General features: G+C 41.1%; 1 protein-coding gene across 24 annotated transcripts in view; it reads left to right on the top strand.

Annotated features, from left to right (window-relative positions):
* The window catches only part of ENPP2 (ectonucleotide pyrophosphatase/phosphodiesterase 2), a 69574-nt gene that overhangs the window by 12166 nt on the left and 38039 nt on the right, over positions 1-19369 (top strand). For 7 of the 24 annotated variants that reach the window (XM_025147137.3, XM_015283027.4, XM_015283025.4 and 4 more), the window contains exons 2-8: positions 2475-2577; positions 7505-7660; positions 9741-9866; positions 11861-11921; positions 13192-13289; positions 14276-14355; positions 15528-15647. In XM_025147137.3, the coding sequence (XP_025002905.2) occupies positions 2475-2577; positions 7505-7660; positions 9741-9866; positions 11861-11921; positions 13192-13289; positions 14276-14355; positions 15528-15647 (744 nt within the window). Of the gene's footprint in view, positions 1-1560; positions 1668-1915; positions 2378-2474; positions 2578-7504; positions 7661-9740; positions 9867-11860; positions 11922-13191; positions 13290-14275; positions 14356-15527; positions 15648-19369 lie in introns of those variants that run through there. The other 17 variants (NM_001198662.2, XM_015283034.4, XM_015283031.4 and 14 more) reach the window with 7 other exon arrangements.

Here is a 19369-nt window from a genome sequence, read left to right as displayed (position 1 = left end):
ATATTAGCAGTTTCAGGATCGCTGTCATCTATAGATCTCAAAGGATGTTACAAAGGATGTTAATTAATATAACATACTTGTAGTGTGAGCCAGGAAATTTAAAATGAACTCCTCCATTGAAGTGAAATCATGCAGCTTATAAGCTCCAGAGATGTTATGTGAATGAAAAAAAAAAATGATATCTGTATTTTCAGTTGGAGAAACCCATTCCGCTATATATTTTGGTTTTATTTCTTGCTTTATCTTTCTGGGTGGTCATTTATAACTTTTTTTCAAAAGAGCTAAGCACTTGCACATTAGGAAGACATGCAGAAACTGCACAGGCTTAGCATCTCTGAAGTTGAGGTTGGATATGTTGCCTTGGGCACTCAGTATTGACAACTAGATTTGAAAATTCAGTTGTGTTTTGCCCAGGATCACTTGGTGACCTGAGGGTCCCAGGCTGGAAGAGCTCAGTCTGCTGATTCTCATACTTTGCTCACCAAATCATGAACTTCATCAGCTGTGATAAGTGACACTGAAGAGTAATTTGATGTGTGTTTGCTTTCCTTTCTACTACTGACATGCACTGCTGTACTTACCTAGCACTTTCTGGTGAAGATGTTTAACCAAGGATGTATCAGAGGCTAAGAGTGAATAATGTTATAGGAACAGCTAGTACAAAATTTGGTTATTACTCTTCCCTAGACCTCTGTACACAGATCTTTGGGGGTTTTTTTGTTTTTTTGTTTTTTTTGCTAGAGAAAGACTGACTTCAGCACATTATGCAACCTGTACTTCAGCTGCCTATTTCATCTTCAGCCAAGCTGGTGATGAAGCAAACATTAGAAAAGTCTTAACTTCACACCCCTGATCTGTGCAAGGGGAGGAATACAGTGTCCTGGTATAGCTATGATTGAGGTCTTCCCATGCTAATAACATTTCCCTGAAGCTTGCAGTGCAAAGATGCAGCTGCCCAATGGATCCACTCTTGGTTAAAAAAGTGCATTAGGAAGCATCAGCTCTGAGCCACCGTTGTCAGGCAGATGAGCTGAGAGAAGCAAAGAGGAGCCTCTGCCCTGCAAAGCTATGCAGTGGAGAGGGACAAATACTGCAAGCAGCTAAAAAGTACCTCTCAGCAAAGCTGAAAAATGTGTGCGCTTTGTATTGCAAGGTGATTTAAAGAAATCTGTTACGTATTTCTCAATGCCACTATGCAACATGACAAGGTTGCAAGGGAAGATAAGTCTGTCCATAGGCTTAACAGCCTTGATTCTGTCCCCTTAAATGCCATTGTTAGTAAATACCTTAATGAAGGGAGCTCTCATCAGTAGCAAACTACACGGGTCAATAATTTGCCTTGGTAAACAATATTTAAACAACTGATTTCAACCATAATTCTGCTCAGCGTTATCGTCTGCATTGTAAATAGAAGCGCTTCTCCAAACAGCTTGGCTTTCTGCTGCCGGGGAAGGAAAGGGGAAAATGTGGGGCAGAGGGAACGTGCCACTTCCCTTCCTTTCCTAAAGGCTGTGGTTTCCAGCCCTCCGCATAAAACCGTGTGCGCTGCCATCGCTCTGCGCCTTGCAGCGTGCGGGAGCTGAACAGCCACCCCTGCGCTTCCAGCGCCTCCGTGGCGTGGGGACACTGCGACCCGGCTGGCAGCGCAGAGCGAGAGCGGTGCCCAGGTCGCTGCCCCACGCTTTGTGGCACTGGAGGGTGGAGTGGGGATATTTCCATTTCGCAGCCTGGGCGAGCTTCCCCCCCTTCTTCTTCTTCTTCCCTGAGCCAGATGGAGACGCATTTGGTTTCTCTTTTAGCCATGTTACTTTTGCGAGGAGAATAAAACGAGCAGGAAAAGCTATTGGCCGCAGCGAGAGAAGAAAGCCCTGCTTTGCCAGAGGAAACCACATAAAAGCGTGCGTGTGTGTGTTTGGGGGGAGGGCGCAGCGAGGGATGATGCCTGGAGCTTCTTGCACTCGGAGCTGCGATTTGTGAGTGAAACATGATGAAATCACCCCCTGGACAAATCACACGAGCCTGTCAACCTCACCAGGTGGGATTACTTGTAGCTAATAGCCCGAACTCCCAGAGCAAACAGAGCTCTGCGCTCACTATAAAGCAAAAGGGACGGTACCGCACGGGCTTTTCAAGAATCCTCTAGTATGGCTAAGAAGGGCTGCTTCTACTTCCACCAGGTAGGGGAGGAAAGGAGCGTGTTTGCTTTTAGAGGAGGAGTAGCCCGTCTCTCCTGAATAAGGTCCTACAAAAAGGAGCGTTTCAGCTTCAGAAAGAGATGTTTTATTCATAAACCCCTTCTGGTTTGTGCTACTCTAAAACGGTGACTCTGTCAGCTGCTGCGCCAGTGATGGGAACTGCAGTGCTGGGGAGCTCGAATGTACAGGGACCATCTCTGCCCCTTTAATCGTAATGCTCTCGGCTTGGAAGTCTGGGGATTTGCACCGTCTGATCACTTTGCTGTTTTGCTTTTGCAGGTCATATCTTTATTTGCTTTTGCCTTTGGAGTAAATGTCTGCATGGGATTTACAACAAATCGCTTTAGGAGATCTGAAGAATGGGATGAGGGCCCAATCTCAGGTACAGTAACGGGCGTAAATTGTGGATCACAATATCCTTATGTTATGTGCAGTGGCTAGAAGCCATTCCTACTCTGAAACAGTAGTTTGCTTGTTCCTTTTACCTCTAGGATATAATGAAGAAATAACTCACCGAGCCTGAGTCAGTTGACCTTTGGGACTCACCTATAGGTCTCCTATTTACTTAAACTTTTGCTCTGTGTGCATGCGACTATGGAAAATCTAGCCTATTTTGGGATTGAGCACCATCAGTCTTGCAGAGGTCGGTTTCCTTAGCTGCTTCATCTCTCCTGTGCTGTTCTGTGCTCCGTACGGTTTCCCTTTAGATCTAAAAGAAACAGCCCTATCAGTTTAAGGGTGCCGGTTTACTTTTGGTAACTACTGAAGCGGTTTCTCTAATCTTGAGTAACGCTTTCAAGAATGTGCTGCTGAGGAAAGCTTTGGGGATTTCTGTGGCTTCTGAGGTCATGCTAGCTTGTGAACAGTAGAAGGCAGACATCTGACAGCGGTGAGGCTGAGCAGGTGCTAGCGTCCTGCACCCAGCAGATGTGCTGTCTTAGGGGTCGGATGTTCCCCTTTGGAGGGGAGCAAGAATGTGCCACAGGAGGGACTTTGTGTTTGGAGGCACTATAGGGTTGTGTGAGCTCAGGCATCGTCTGAGTGGAAAAATATATACAATGGAAAACTAGTGTTTTTCTTAACAAAACCTAAAATAGATGCAGAGTTGACTTGTGTCTCTGTTCCTTCTTTGGGGAGGAGAAAGGGAACCTGTGGTTCTTAGGGCTAGCTAATATAACTGAAGTGAAAGGGTTTCATTTTCAGTACCCATCTGTAATGATAGCCTGTGAATTTTCATAGCAAACTTGTTTATGGTGGCCTGAATTTGTTGTGTTTCTGGTGAATATTGTGATCTCTTTTCCCCTTCTGTCACAGGAACCAGCTACAGTCAGGCTGCTGATCACTGAGCAGATGTATTTTAGGTAACTAGAAAGATAGTGGCAGTTGCTTTTGGTATTTATATAATAGTTAAACAAATTTGCTCATAAATCAGATTTCTTTCTAACTTAATCTCTGGTTTGTAGAGCAGCTGGGTAATGCGTGTAACAGTGATGTGAAGGATTTACATTTCATATTTTCAACACCTGACTGCTTTGCTTTCTCTGGTGACTACCTGGGCTTCAGGGCAGGGCTGCTTTGCCCTGAAGTCCCAAAGGTCTGATACTGAGAACCAACTGCAGCTCATCAGTGCCAACTCTGCTGAGCACACCAGCACCGTTCAACACTGCCAGGGCTAGGAACAGCAGCCGTGTGCTGTTTCCAGGAGCAGGAAGGTTAGTTCAGTAACCCAGGAGAATAATATAAAAATACAGGATATCTCCCCAAACGGCAGGAGATAAGGGTTATTTGGGAGCAGTCCGTTGAAGATTCACATATGGTTGGGATTGGACCTGAACCTGGCACTGATGTAGTCTAGTCTAAGTGTCAACAGTGGGAGACAAAAGGTAATGGAGGGTTTTGTCCCATGTGTGTTTGGGCAGCCTCATTACTTTTACTGCAGTAAAAACTGGATTGTGATAACAAAGAAAAAGCTATTGCCACATGAGTCTGAAAGAGAAAATAAACTCTTATGATGGAGAGGTGCATTTTTAACAAAATAAAAACATTGTGATCAAGCAAGCTCTTTAGATTCTTGCAGTTGCATGACTTCCAGTTGTACTTCATCAGAAGCCCAGTGTTAGGAAATATTCAGAATGAAAGATTGCCATAAATTCTTTTTCGACTCCGGTCTGCCTTGGCTTATTTATTTCCAAATTTCTTGGTGTTTAGAATTAATTGTTTTGTATTGATAAAACAGTCTCTTTACCAACCATTGCCACACATTCCCAAGTTTTTACTTCTCTAGGGGTATGCCATGATTGCAGGCAAACTTCAGTTCTCATCTAGTATAGAGCTCCTCTGTAAGTAAAATCCAACATCTGTTTTTTTTCCATAGGCCATTATACATAGTACATTCATGCCAAAGAAGTGCCATAATGCCTATAATGTTTTCTTGGTCTCATTTTATAGTGTATAGATCTCTAGTATGTATAAAAGACAATCGTTAGGTGGTTGTTTTGAGCTTGGTTGGCCAAAAAAGAAGAATGCTTGAAAGGGATGTGGAAAGCTGTATCTATTAGAAAAGAAGAGGAGCTCTCTTCATGTGAGAGGTTCCTTTGCCTGTTGCATGGAGGCAAATGTGATTGTAGAATTTGCAGGCAGATGCAGGAATTTTAAAAGGAATTTTGAAACTGTGTAAGTTTGTTCTGTACAAGGGCTTCTGTCAGTATGAAAATGCTAACCATGAATGGGGCTCTTGATGATATATTTTCAAACTATTCTGCATGCACCAGTAGTTGTGTCATGGCATTGTGCACGACCTGAAAATCGTGGTCTGGCTGTAAAGTTGAGGTCAGGCATGGTAAACAAAGGAACGATCCTAATGTATAATATAGAATGTACACAGAGATCAGGGAGTTAAGCCACATATACTTTTGTGTTGCTATGTGGAAAGTGTCTTACATTGATTCAGGAGGTATGCCTTGTATTTGCTATGGAATTTGGGAAAATTTGGCACACCACTAATAGAGAGGTTGCCAAGAAATCTGGAAAAAATAACAAATGAGGTAGCTAGGCTAAGCCATCCTCATGTGAAATGGAAACCCTAATTACAGTCATAGAAGATGGAGCTAGAGGGAAGCTTGACCAGCTCTGTAGACATTATCCCAATACATGGGTAGTTATTTCTGAAGTGCTGCTGACAGATCTTGGTCTAACCTGTTCTTCAGATCTCCGAGATCAGAGATTGCACAGCTTCTGTTAGCAATTTGTTCTGGTGGTTTCCTGATAAATGAACTGCCCTTTACAACAGCTGGGCATTCCTTCACATGGAATTGATGCTGTTACTTCTGTAATTGGCGGTCAGGTTTACACCTTCTTCTTAAACCCATGTTAGTGTGTGTCTCTTGGCCTTCTGAAATGGTGTCCTTCTCATTCCTTTGAAATGAAGAGAGCAATGCCAGTGTAAGTACTATGTAGTCTATGGTTGTGTTTAATACCTTTGAGTCCAGATTTGCAGTTTATTCAATCTGTGATTATACGAGTATATTATGTAGCTTCCAAAGGGAAAGTAGCAGGAGAGGTTAAATAACAGAAGTATTCTTTAGTAACATATATTCAGGAGCATTTGGCACAAAGCATCTGTTGTTAATAGGGACCAATACTTCATATCTCTGAAAACCTGAGTGTTTACATGCTTTGAAACAATTCTTATGTGATTAATTTCTCACACAGACTTGTGGCCTTTTTGTGTGACCAAAGAAAACACTGGTCTGTGTATTGCCAGCAGAGATAAACTACTTCTGGTCCCAAGGAGGTCCAGGTGACCAAAATATTGAGTGAAACTTAATGGTCCTTCTGGGTCTCTTCCAACTCAGGATATTCTATGATTCTACCTTTACCAGCCTGCAGATGAATGTGCCTTGCTGCTATCGTGATCCATGATGACAGCCATTGTAGTTTTACCTACTTCCCCATCCACCTTTGCCTTGCTGAAGGATTGATTTCCTTCCCAGTTTGTTCCTTGAAGTGTTTATTGTTGGTGTCCCACCCATGTTGTTGCCAGTGCCACAAGAAAAATCGTGGACCAGTATTGCTGGTGATGGCAGCCAATGGGACATATATCACCTTTAACCTTCCTCTCCATCTTCTTTTCTATCCATTTTCAGTGTTGGAATAGTGCCATTGTATTTGGAAATATATATTTTTTCTCAGTTTATGTGGAGACCAAACTTTCAGCTATGTAAAAGAGTAGGGAAAAAATACATGAAAGATCAGAACAGCTCTTTCCCAAAAGTGCCATTGCATCAGTTCTCTTAAAATCATACTGCTAACCATGCTGAAGTTTGCTGAAGCCAAAACATGGTCTAAAAGAAAAAGGCTTAATTTTAATTGGTCCCTCAAAGTACCAGTGGCATTGTGAAATATTCCTTGGAACACTTCTGTTTTTAAGGAATAACATGAATTCGTCTCAGTTTATTTCATAAGATAGCATTAGCCCTACAGAGCAGCACACAACTTTCCTGCTTTATATAGGCTGCGTCATAGGAATCTTTGGTAAGAAAAACATGAGATAATAAGTTTTGAGAAAATAGCTGGGAAACACACATCTGCTCTGACAATAAGGGCCCCAACTAGTAGGTTATTGAAGTCTAATGCATTATTCATAGTTTCAGACTATCAGTCTTCCATTTAGTTTTACACATCAAATGCACAGACCTCTTATATATTTCAGCATTTTGTTTAGATTTTATAATTTAACGCTCTGCAGAAGCCCACCAAAAAGCCTTGCTTTACTTGCTTCTCCATTAATTTATAGAGCATCTTATGGTTTTCACCCATGCTTGACATTGATTTGGCACCTTCCAGTACAGCAGACCAAATCCTGCTGACTGCATGTAGATTAATTGCAGTTCTTTCCTATGCGAACTGCCCAGCCAACCATGCAAATGTCACTTGGTTTTTGAAAACAAAGGACTGCTTCTAAGGAATAGCTGCAGCTTCTGGAATTGGGCCTTGCAAACTTTAATACATTTCTGCTAATGATCTCTTGATTGTTATAGGTAAAGCCAGGCCCATTTCCATATGGAATGTTATCACAGCATGCTGCTTCCTCCTTTATTATTTTTCTTTTCTTTCCAAAAAAAGCTGCCTTTTTGGATTTATTTATTTATTTATCTTTGCTTCTGCAAGCAAACCTTCTCCTCTCCCTGCTTCTTTCCCTTCCCTAAGCGGGCAGCCGAGGTTTCACTCATCCAAGTGGCTTGGGGCTGAGTCACCTGTCCCATTGCTACTGGCCTGACAGATGTTGCCCTGTTTCTTGTTCCACACAGTCCTGTCAGATTCCCCCTGGATCAGTACCTCTGGCTCCTGCAAAAACAGATGCTTTGAACTTCAAGAGGCAGAGCCTCCTGGCTGCCGCTGTGACAACCTGTGCAAGAGCTACAACAGCTGCTGCTTCGACTTTGATGAGCTGTGCTTAAAGACAGGTAGGATGGATCTCCTGCCCCGCACTGGTGGGGGCTGATGATGCCTGGCTTATGTGAATGGTTGGGACTGGCCACTATAATCCAGTGCTCCCTGCCATAACCCAGGTCTTCTGCTCCCCTTGCTGGCTGGGCTTGTCTTGACCCAAAATGCAGCCCGTGTATCCTTGCTGGGAGCAGTAGGGATATGCATCTATTGCTGCTGGGCTTCTGCCGTAGTTTCTGCAGAAGAGGGCAGGGTACTGCTTGTACTACCTGAAAAGGAGACGTTCTGATACTCATTCACAAACAATAATTAGTATTCAGGCACCAGTTGTCCTTCTAGGTTACAGTGAAGAGATGGTAAAGACAGGAGGTTGGTCTCTCAGTGTCAGCCATCCTTTTTTCTCCAAAGTGATAACTTAATAATTGAGCAGTTCATGCTTGCTTTTGGATTGTTCATTGCATTTATTTCTGGAAGTTCCTTGGAAGCTGGGAGTGCCAAAGCAGTGCAGGTCTGTTCAGAGGTGACAGGCCCGGTTTGTTACCATTGCTCCAGACTCTAATTTCCAGATGTCAGGATGCATATAACACACCAGTAAAGATGTTTACCTTCAATTCATTAGACCCTGAGGAATGGAAATACAGCTCTACGTTCACTTTCTGTTTTTCATGACTCATAGGAGAGGGTAACTTCAAAGTGGGTCATGAGTGATGTTTTGTTTCTTAATGTAGTGCATTTGAATTATTAGTTGTACTCATCTCTTTGAGCGTTTGCTTAGCGGTCAGAGTTGACACAGGTGCCTTCTACTTTTGCCATTAGACGTTTCCTTGCTTTATCAAGAAATTACACTTACAAAGCAAATAAAAGAGAAGTCTAATGACTAAAACTGTCGCTGCTCATGGATGGGATATGTTTGAGAGTACTTCCTCTGTTCTGTTTGTAACGATATCATTTCAATAGCTTGGTACCAAAAATTTGTAAGCTAATCCAGTATGAAAAAATGATTTGATTCCAGGCCAAGAAGTTCCAAATTTAAAGCTAAGACTATTTTGTCCCAGTGTAAATGACTGAAGAATATGAGGATCTGAAAACTTTCAGTGCATTGCATGATGTTTGCTACAAAAGAGCAGACTTTCAGTTCCTCAGCCTCTGGTCCACAGGGGTACATTATCCACTTAAATGTGTGGATACCTCCATAGCTCTTAGAATTGTTGTGTACATTTTCTTATATAATCCCATAGGTATTTATTAAGACAATTATCACATGTACAATCTGTAAATATTATATATTTATTGGAAAAAAAAGTCCCAAATCAAGGAGAAATGGGGAGTAAGAAAAATTGCTCTGGTGTTTTTTTTAATTGGTTGTATGTTGTCAAAAGCAATCTTTTAAGTTTCCTATTGCTTGGGCCAGGACATTTGGGAAACTATACAGTTATATCCTCGGGCCCTATTCTAAAATGTAGCCCTGTGCTGTCCTGGAGAGAATACCCTTATTTAGACAGGCCCTCAGATCCTAACCTCGTTTGCAAGGTAAGAAGACTGTGCCATGTTTCTTCACGTTCTTCTAACTTTGTAGTTGGTGCTGAATCTCATTCACTAAGGTGTTATGAAGCTCCTTCTGTCTGTGAGGAGCTGATGGGAGCATAATATCAGTTTCTATCCACATAATTTCTTTCCAGCTTTCTCTCGTTTCCCATTGGTTCACAACTGGGGACTTGAATATTTGGACAAAAAAGAGTGAACTGTGCAAAAAACACAACATTTCTCGTTTTCACTCCAGACAAATCCATTTATCTTTCAACAGCCTTTCTTTTCTTCTCCTCTCCATGTATTTTCTGGCATTCCAGTTGTACAAAGTTTGGACTACAACAACTGTTTGTAGCAGAAGCACTTGTGTGGGTGCAGGAGCCCTCCTATATCTGCAGGACACAAGGGTCCCTTTTGTTTCTGCTTGACATGCTTCAGAGGTCTTGAAATCACAAAATTGGGGCAATAAATTTAAGACTCTATAAAGCTGGATGTAGTCATTATGGCTTGAATGAGTGCTTTTCGTTTTGATTATAATCTTTTATTCTTGCTTGCTTGTGAATATTTTAGCTCGAGGCTGGGAATGTACCAAAGACCGCTGTGGAGAAACCAGGAATGATGACAATGCTTGTCACTGCTCTGAAGACTGCTTAAGTAGAGGAGACTGTTGCACTAATTACCAGGTCGTTTGCAAAGGTATGTCTTTGGTCTTCCTGCCTCTTATCTTTTGAACCCGATAGTAGGCAGCCCTGTTGGTAAAGTCGTTTTTTAGAGAAGGAACCCTCTCCTTGTTTTGTTCTGAATGTTGGGAATAGGGAGGAAGAAAGGGGAGTTACACTGGTGAGTTTTGGACTCCTAGTGGAGGTGAATGCAGCTAATTTCTTGATGGTAGAAACCCTGTAGAGATACTGAAAGACAAAGATTAGGCACAGATGTGCAAAGAGTTTAAAACAAAACACAAAAGTATTCAGGTGCATTTGACTGCATCACAAGGAAAGCTGGGAGATCTGATGGTTTCAGAAGGAACAGAGCATTCCTAGATAGGTTATCTCTGTCTCAAAAACCACTGCCATCCCTACTACAAATGCACCTGTTCAAACTACTTGCATCATGTAGGCTTTGTTTCTTGCAGGACAGTGTTTGTGAGAATATAAAAGCTATAATTTGCGGAGGGGGTAGCGTGGGCTCCTGGTGACAAGATGGGAATGACCATATCATCTTCTAGACACGTGATGTCTGCAATACAGCCTTAACTGGCTGATGGGGGGACAGGTTGTGAAGGCTTAATTATCACCCTATACCCAGATGGTTTGGAGCATGTCCTGCCTTGCATAATGTATCTCCCATTCTGTGGGAGTCTTGGAAATGAGCCTTAGAAGCTCTTACTGTTGTATTTCACCTAATTCTAAATTCTTCATTTGTTTAATGGTGGAGAATTTAAGGATTGATTTCCTCCCCAACCCCTCCACCCTTTTGGCCAACTGCATAGTTTCCAAATGCTGAAAATGGGATTTTCTTTACTTGAATGGTGCTGTTGGGAATCCAGGTGAAATATGCATCTTCCAACAAGACTCCATAGATTATGTTCTTCCTCTTCCCAATGAGACCTAAGGCTTAGACTACTTAAATACTGACATAGTTCTCAGTTCCTGACTTTTTTTTTGTGATCTTCCACTTATAAGGGTCAAGACAGAGGAATTTATATCTGCTGTTTAATGTACATAATCTTTTTTTAATTGCCTAATAACAAATTATCTCAATGATCCCGGTGTTCTGATAGGAATAAGCCTTATATGAGAACTGTGTTTCCTCTTTATTCATGCTTTTGCTTACCTGAGGATAGTGTTTGTTTTTATTTTTCCTTGGAAATCATCCCTCTACATCCCGTCATGGTCAATTGGAATTGCTGCAGGACACATTTCCTGCAGATATTTTCTATGGTGCTTTTTATTTTGTTCTTCTAATTGAGCTACAGTTCCCTTAATAGTGCTAGGTTCAGGAAGTAAGCCTCATTAGCTAATAATTTGTTTTTCAATTGACCTGTGAAAGTGCAAGTCATGAGCCAATCTATAGTCAGCATTCAGTAGTGAAAGCCTTAACAAAATAGTTGATTATGTAAAGTAATAAGCTAGTTCTGAAAGACTTTTAATACTTTTTTTTTTTCAGCTATGCCTGAGTCTCACCTGATCCACGAGCTGTTCAGCTCCCTAAACCAGCTGGAAACTATTTAGAGTTGTTTTTCTTCCCTAGAAAGAGTTTTATTTTATTATTTTGTGTCTTTAGCCAGCTGAAGCAGGTCATGGAGACGTCACACCTGGTGGGATGGAGGGTATGAATTGGCAACCAGAAGCAGTGCTGTACTTTTTTGACAAACTGAAAATAATAATAGAATGATTTTTAAAATGACTGCTGTTGCTAAAGCTTTACTACTGTTTCCTTCCTGCAAAAGAATAGTTTTAGGTTTAGTTTTAAGAGCTGCTCCTAGAAGCGATAGTTTGGATATTCTTGTTGACTAGAATGTAACCAGAACATTTGTTCAGCTTTGTGGAAGGGGCCTGATTGTTGTTTGTGAAAGTATGAGACAGTCTGTTAACAGAATTAGACTTCATTTTTTTGAATTTTTCTTTGAAACCTGAAGTTGTATTCACAGACTTTTTGTTTTCTTAAACTCTGATTTGAATTTCTGGTAGGAGAAACCCACTGGGTCGATGATGACTGTGAAGAGATAAAAACTCCTGAATGTCCAGCAGGGTAAGTGGTTTGCTTGTTGCCCTAAAGCCAAGTACAAGGACAGTGGTCTACCACTCTGCACATCGTGTTTCTGCCTTATCTTTGTAAAGCCTTTGGTGAATGGTTGAGTTGCTTACTTTCCTGTCCTTCATGGTTTGTACAATTGGGTTGTTAATGTGAGCAATGATGTATGATATGGGGGCTTGAACTCTTGTCCTTGGATCACCTTTGATGGGTTTGCCTGTTTTACTTATCTGAACAGGAAAGATAATTAAACACCCTTTAAGATCTTGGGAATCTTTTTCTGATTTCTCAAAAATTTAGGCTGGCTCAGGCCTTTTTCTTTTTTTTCTTTTGATTTTTTTTTTGTTTGTTTGTTTTGTTATTAATATTATCTTACTGAGTGAAGGGATTTCAAAACTGCAATGGGTAATAGGCTTGACTTAAAAAAAAAAAAAAAAAAAAAAAAAGGTACAAGAATAACATTGAAAATGTAAGAGCATCTGAAACCAGTTATCTTGCTATTATGCTTAAAAGCAAACATCTGCTTAGGTGCTGCACTAGACTGCAGCTCAGTCTGTGCTATTAGGAGAAGAGTTTGGAGGAAATAGGAGCTCCTGTTCTCCTGGTGACAATGATGTCTTCTTACCTCTGCAGTGAGTGGCCATCATTAAACGCTCAGGCATGTCCATCCAGGACACATCTATGCCTGCTTGGATTCAAATCCAAGTAGAAGCAGTAAACAAAATATAATAAAATGACATGAAATACCATCATCTTTAATATGTGAGAATGGGCTCTGCCTCTTAGAGCTTGCACAAGATGCCACATGGACTTTTTGCAAAGACAGAAGACCAGCTGTCCTGAAACATGTGGTTTTTAACTACAGATTGTGTGTTAGGGTGGGTACTTGTGCATACAATTTGTTTTGTAGGGTTTTTTTTTAGTTTTTTTGTTTTTTGTTTTTTTGCTCTTCTCCATCTCTTTCTGTAAGCATTTGCCTTTTTGGGCTGTGTATACTTCTGGGAAGATTTCTTTTATGTTGGAATGTAGCCCTGTAGCTGACTGTGACCACAGTCTGGACATTACTAAGAATGAAGATGATCAGTTTATGCTGATCTGTTGAGTAAGCAAGTAAGCAAAATAAATAAATGAATAAATTAAAGACATATAGCACATGTAGTAACTGTACTTTAAATTCTCTGGAGTCTCAGTGAGCAAGTGAAAATTAAAAAAAAAAAAAAATCATTTTGAAATGCTGACTTATCCTCCTGCTGCTTCTGCTTTTTAGCTTTGTTCGTCCTCCTTTGATCATCTTCTCTGTTGATGGTTTCCGTGCATCATATATGAAGAAAGGGAACAAGGTCATGCCCAATATTGAAAAGCTGAGTGAGTACATCTGTTTTCTTACAATAAACGAAAGACAGTCTCATGCAGTCTGGTTGTTTTCATTGCGTATTAAGTAACAAAAGTCAGCATGGGGCTGGCGTGTAGAAGGGCTCTGCCAAATGTGGGGCTTTTTTGACTCAAAACTCCAATAAAGATTACATTTATTTTCCATAAAAGCAAATTGCATTAGTCCCCTTAGGTTTAGATAGTATCATCTGGTGGCTTGAAGGACCCTGGCTAAAGCAGCTTACAGCAAAGAGTGAGAAGAGAGCCGCTTTAGGGAACACAACTCAGAATCGGTGGTGATAATTTGGTTTGTCAGCAAATAAATGAATCTTCAGTACGTGCCATGTATCATGCCCTTGTATAGGCTAGTTGAGATGTGCCTGCAAAATTTTGCACTTGAGTCACAGATGGGAAAGACGTGGGTCCTGGTTTTGTAGTGTACTGGACATGCTGTATGTTTGAGCTTTTCAGTGTAGTATGGTAGCTTGTGTACGTGCTCATATCCTTGAAAGGTGTTTTTTTTCTCTGTGTGTTTGTTGGCCCTTGCATTTGTGTAGCCAACTGGGGAGCTGTGGCCAAAGCCTGTTGTGAAACTCCCGCTTCAGTGTATTTGTCATTTAAAATTAGTGTGTGATTTCTCACGTTCCTTTACTTAACAGCAAGACACTTCCAATGACTATGAACACTGAAAGGGGGCTAACTTGGAAGGGACAGCACTCCATGGAAATGTAGCTGGTTTAGTAGTACTAGCTCCTCTCTTTCAGTTGTTTACTGTGAAGTGCAAAGTAGCATACATGGATTTAGTACTGCAGGAAGACTTGCCAGTGGTCATCAGAGGATGTTCATTTAAATTGGTTAAAATTTAACCACTTTCTGCAGCATTTTCAGTGAAAGCAGTTGGCTTCTATTTTTTTTTCTTTTTTTTTCCTATGTCTCAGAGCTTCACTTTCTAACGTTTGCATTCCTTACTGATTTTTCAGGATCTTGTGGAACACATTCTCCTTACATGAGGCCGGTCTATCCTACAAAAACCTTCCCCAACTTGTACACCCTTGCTACTGTAAGTCCTTGGGAAGGATTTTTTGTGATAAAATGTTGCTCTTCACTAGAAATGTGGGTTGTGGGAAGCAAGATTTTTTTTTTTTTAAATAAAACTTCACAGTCAGTCCTTTTCTCCCTTATGTTAAGTAGGGTTTTTTTTTCAGTATTTTGAAGTTTTGAGATAAAGCATTTCTCTCTAATATGCACGATGTTACAGCTTTCCTGCATTTTCCTATGCCTGTTTTTGCAGTTATTTGTATTGCTGTATAATTACAGGTCATGGTTTTTCTTGGGGGGGAAAAAAACAACAACCCAGAATACAACCAGCAGTTGTTCCTTCATTGGAGGAGCTGAAGTCAGTAGGGCTGACTTAGCAATCCACTTAAAATTTACAGCTGCTGAGTGTGTCTGGATGCTGCTTTGGCCCTGCAGTAAATGAACCATCACTTCTGTGCTCTGGTGGCACAGCTGGTGGCTAGGCTGCCCCCAGTCTGAGATGCAAACACTGTCGTGTGACAGTGCTCCTGAAGCAGAAACCATGGTGGTTTGTTGTGGTTTTTTTGCCCTTCTTTTTCTTCCTTCAGCCTCTCCACAAACCTTAAGAAGTAGCTGAGTATGGGAGAGGGTGGGAGAGAAAGGGGGAAGATCAGAAACCTCTTAAATCACATTTACTTCTGGAGAAATTGAGGTATAAAGCCTCTGGGTTTATATCACTGTTTGGGTGTCTTGCCTTGGTTTCTTCTTAGAAGTAGGTCTCATGGAGGCACTAGCAAAGATAAACTATTGTAAAATGGGAATGCAGATTGTAACTCTTGCTGCTGTAAAATGAATTACCATTTCCAGAAAGGGAATTCATAAAGAGGAACTCAAAGTTCAAATCAGTCTTCATAATTTTTTTGCTTATTTTTGACGGCCTCAAACTAACTTCTAACCAGTGTGAAAATACTTCAAAGTATCCAGCAGCAGAAGTTTTTGTGCTTTTTTTTTTTCTTTTAGCACAATTCAGTCATTTCCTGCTGTTTTCACTACTACAGCCAATTTTAAATGTGCTTATCTTGAAGTTAAAACCTTTTTTGGTGTGCTGTTACAAAGACACCCATTTTAAAATAATTCAGTGGTATTTGCAGATAGCTATGAGGACTGCATTTATGTGCATTAGGGTTTTACTAATTAATCTACTTCTGCACAAAGGGACTCTATCCTGAATCACATGGAATCGTTGGCAATTCAATGTATGACCCAGTGTTTGATGCCAGCTTCAGTCTTCGAGGGCGAGAGAAATTCAATCACAGATGGTGGGGAGGTCAACCAGTAAGTTTCAGATTCCCTCCTCCTCTCTCCCTCCTCCTTCCCCTCCCCCTGTGCTGTGGAACATAGCCAATAATAATAATTAAAAAAATACATCTGTGAACAATTTGTACCTGATCTCCCCATGGCTGGCCCTGTGTCTATCAATGTAATGTAGCGTTCTGAGTTGGCTTTTGCTTTTCAGAATAATAAAACCATTGATTATGGAAAGGTGCTTGTGTTGATAAGCATAAATTAGATGTGGCTAGGAAAAAACCCTCACTTTAGGCAGCAGTTTAACACGAATTACTGTATTTTCATCACTGTGGCACAGTGTTTCCTTTTCATTATGGGTTTCTCAGGTTTTCGTCCTAGTAATGTTCTTGTGGCAGTTTCATTATTAATGTTCTGTCAGAGTAGCACGGCACAACTTCATAATTATTATTTGTTAAGTCCACAAGTGATTGCTGTTACCTGACATGCTGCAGAAGGTGTAGAAGCTTGCAAATTAATTTCTGCCTAGAACACAGCAGCAATGGCTGAGCGGAGCTCTCTTGAATAAGCGCTGCAGTTGGTTTTCTCCAGGTCTGAATCTTTATTTTGGACATGGAAATAGCTTCTTTCTAAGGATTAAAAGAAGGTTCCTTTGCTTCTACTGAGCTTTCTTCTATTACCACATGCTTTAGTGGCCTGCTTTAATTTGCCACCAAAGATAGTTTTAAATTAAACTAATAAGTTTTACATGCAAGCAGCCAAGGCACATATACTACATTGATTACTTGGGGACCTAGCATGTAAAAACTTCCTGAGCAGTTAAACCAGATAGTGCCATTTTCTACACCAGAAATTGAGGCCATTTTTATAGGAAGCAGTACAAGCCTTCTTACTCCTTCAGGAGCCAGACTGTAATCAGGATGAATGCTTCTGAATGGGAACCAGTGCTAGATTTCTTCATACATCCATACAGGTTACAGGCTGACCTGAGGGAAACGAGCTTTGTGGAGAAGGACCTGGGTGTCCTGGTGGACAACAGGTTGACCATAAGCCAGCAGTGTGCTCTTGTGGCCGAGAAGGCCGGGGGTATCTTGGGAAGAGTGTGGCCAGCAGGTCAAGGGAGGTTCTCCTCTCTCTCTTCTCTGCCCTGGTGAGGCCACATCTGAAGTACTGTGACCAATTCTGGGCTCCCCAGTTTAGAAAAGATAAGGAACGTCCAGAGAGAGTCCACAGAGATGACGAGGGCCTCTCCCATATAAGAAAGGCTGAGGGACCAGCCTCAGTTCCGCCTGAAGAAAAGACTGACAGGGGATCTTATCAATGCTTACAAATGTATATAAGGTAGGTGTCAAGTGGATGGGGCCAGGCTCTTTTCAATGGTGCCTAGTGACAGGACAAGGGGCAATGGGCATAAACTGGAATACAGGAAATCCCATGCAAACATGAGGAAAAAAAATATTTTAAGGATGGTAGAGCACTGGAGCAAGCTGCCCAGAGAGGTTGTGAAGTCCTTCTCTGGAGATACTCAAAACCTGCCTGGATGCTTTCCACTGCAATTAATCTAGGTAACCTGCTTTAGCAGGGGGTTGGACTGGATGATCTCCAGAGATCCCTTCCAACCTCTGTGATTCTGTGATGGAGGTGGCTATTGGAAGGGGATTGGGAATACCATAATCTGTCACTGCTGTTTGCTCAAGTGATCAGTGTCATCCTCCAAATCTCTAAGACGTTAATATCCTAGGAGACAAAAGGAAGTTACTTAGCAAGCATGTGTTATTTGTCCATATGTGGTTTTAGTCCACAACAAATGCGGGACAAGACCATTTAGAGTTGCAGGCAGATGTGGGACAGGCAGATGTCTGGCTGTAGCTGGGCCAGAATTGAGGTATTTGTGCACTTGTAAAATTTGTCAGCAGTAATGAGGGGCATAGTTGCTCCCTCACCCAGCTATGACCTGGGTTAGTTTTTAGCACAGGTTGTGTAGAGTAGGGAAGGTGATGAAGTTATCCATCTAGATCTGAGCAAAGCAGCAGGATCAAAACTAGGAGCAGTGAAAGGCTGACAGCAGGTAGTTTCTTCCTCCATCCTAGCTACACCAAGAGCCACACACTGAATGGCATCTGCAGTGTGCTTGCTGCAGTCAAACATCAATCTCATGGACAGTATTGTGGGTCAACTGTTTGATAGCTTGTTAGGCAGCTGCAATTTTAATTGTGCATTGTGGATTTCATTGTGCATCTCAACCAAGTTTATGTAGGAGTAACTCAAACTTACTTTCAGGGACTGTACAAATGTCTCTATTTTTAAACTGCAATATTTTAATAGCCTGAGCATATTGCATCAGATGTCATGTTGAGTGGGGGATATTGGGTAATTCTAACACCCACTCATTAGAAACACCTCTGCTATTGCAGAGAATATAAGTCATTCTGGATTGTAAACAAGGGTCATGAAAAATGTCAGCTGAAAAGGGTTCAAGGAAATTACACAACTGTGGATGACCGCAGGCTAGAAAAAAAATTCTCAGAGGATAGAGGGGAGTGTTGTATACACAAGTAAGGATGTTAAAATAGAACAGCTGATCCTAGGAAGTGTTAAAAGAAAAAATACAGGAATCAGATAATAAGCTGGAAATCTCCTTGGAAAATTGGGAACGTGCATAGAGGGACGGCTGTAATTCAGTTCCTACATGCTGCTTATGAGGAGAACCTGTAAGCTTTGCAAATGTGACTGAGTGGCCACACTGCCTGGGTAAGAAGAGAACATTTCTGCAAGAAATCTACTGACATAAATGATCCCCTCTCTGCACATGGAGGAAATGCATGCTTTGCATGTATTTATTTGCAGAATCAAGGAGGTGTGAAAATGAGCTACCAAAACTTAAAGGGCAGAGATTTTGATGGGAGAAAAAGTTCTCTCTCCTGTATGTGGGTTAGATACATAGTTCTAATTCATTTCTAATTGAATTTGATCTCTAAGTGAATTTCTAAATAATTTTTATGATTTTACCTAAACATCACATTGATTAAAAACTGCTGAAAAATGATAGGTTATCAAAGAAAAGGCAGTAAAATTAAGGGAGGAAGAAAGAAAACCTTGCCTGCATATCGCAAAGTGTTTTTCAACTGATCCCTTTTAGGTTTTGGTCTCAAAGTATAGTATGCAGCTTCGGAGAGGTACTTGGTTAGCACAGAACAGGGAATTATTATCTAAAACTGCCCACCTTCCCCAGGAAGGAAGAAGTTGTTACTGGGGTCCCTAGCTTCACATTATAGCTAAAAACTGCCCTGAAGAGAATGTCATTTAACATTAATCATTCCTAAAATGCTTCCTTGCTCCTGGACAAGTCTGTTGTAAACAGTTTGTTGAAATGTATGTGGTGTTTTTTTTGTTTTTTTTTTTTTTTTGTTAAATTACTTGTTCTGAAAGTGAGCACTTTGCTAGGAAGCAGCCAAGCTAACACATGCCATCAGTGGGATTTGACAAATGAGTAGTTTGACGTTTTCACACAAGGAATTGTGAGAAATTTATTTTGAGAGTGTTAGGAAAAGGGGAAGGAGGGAGCAGGTAGCTCTGGAAGTGCTCAGAGGTCCTCTAACTGGTGGTGAGACTTCCTGAAACCTGTTTTTCTGACTTAATATATAACCTCTATTTATTATATAAGCTTAAAACCACCTTGTTTTTCAAAAGAAAAGTGTGTGACAGGAAACAGCTGCGTAACCCCTCCTTCTTGTATTGCTACAGCATCTCAC

The sequence above is a fragment of the Gallus gallus genome, chromosome 2 (assembly GCF_016699485.2).
Source record: "Gallus gallus isolate bGalGal1 chromosome 2, bGalGal1.mat.broiler.GRCg7b, whole genome shotgun sequence".
Taxonomy (NCBI): Eukaryota; Metazoa; Chordata; class Aves; order Galliformes; family Phasianidae; genus Gallus; species Gallus gallus.
This window is presented reverse-complemented; position numbering and strand designations above follow the sequence as displayed.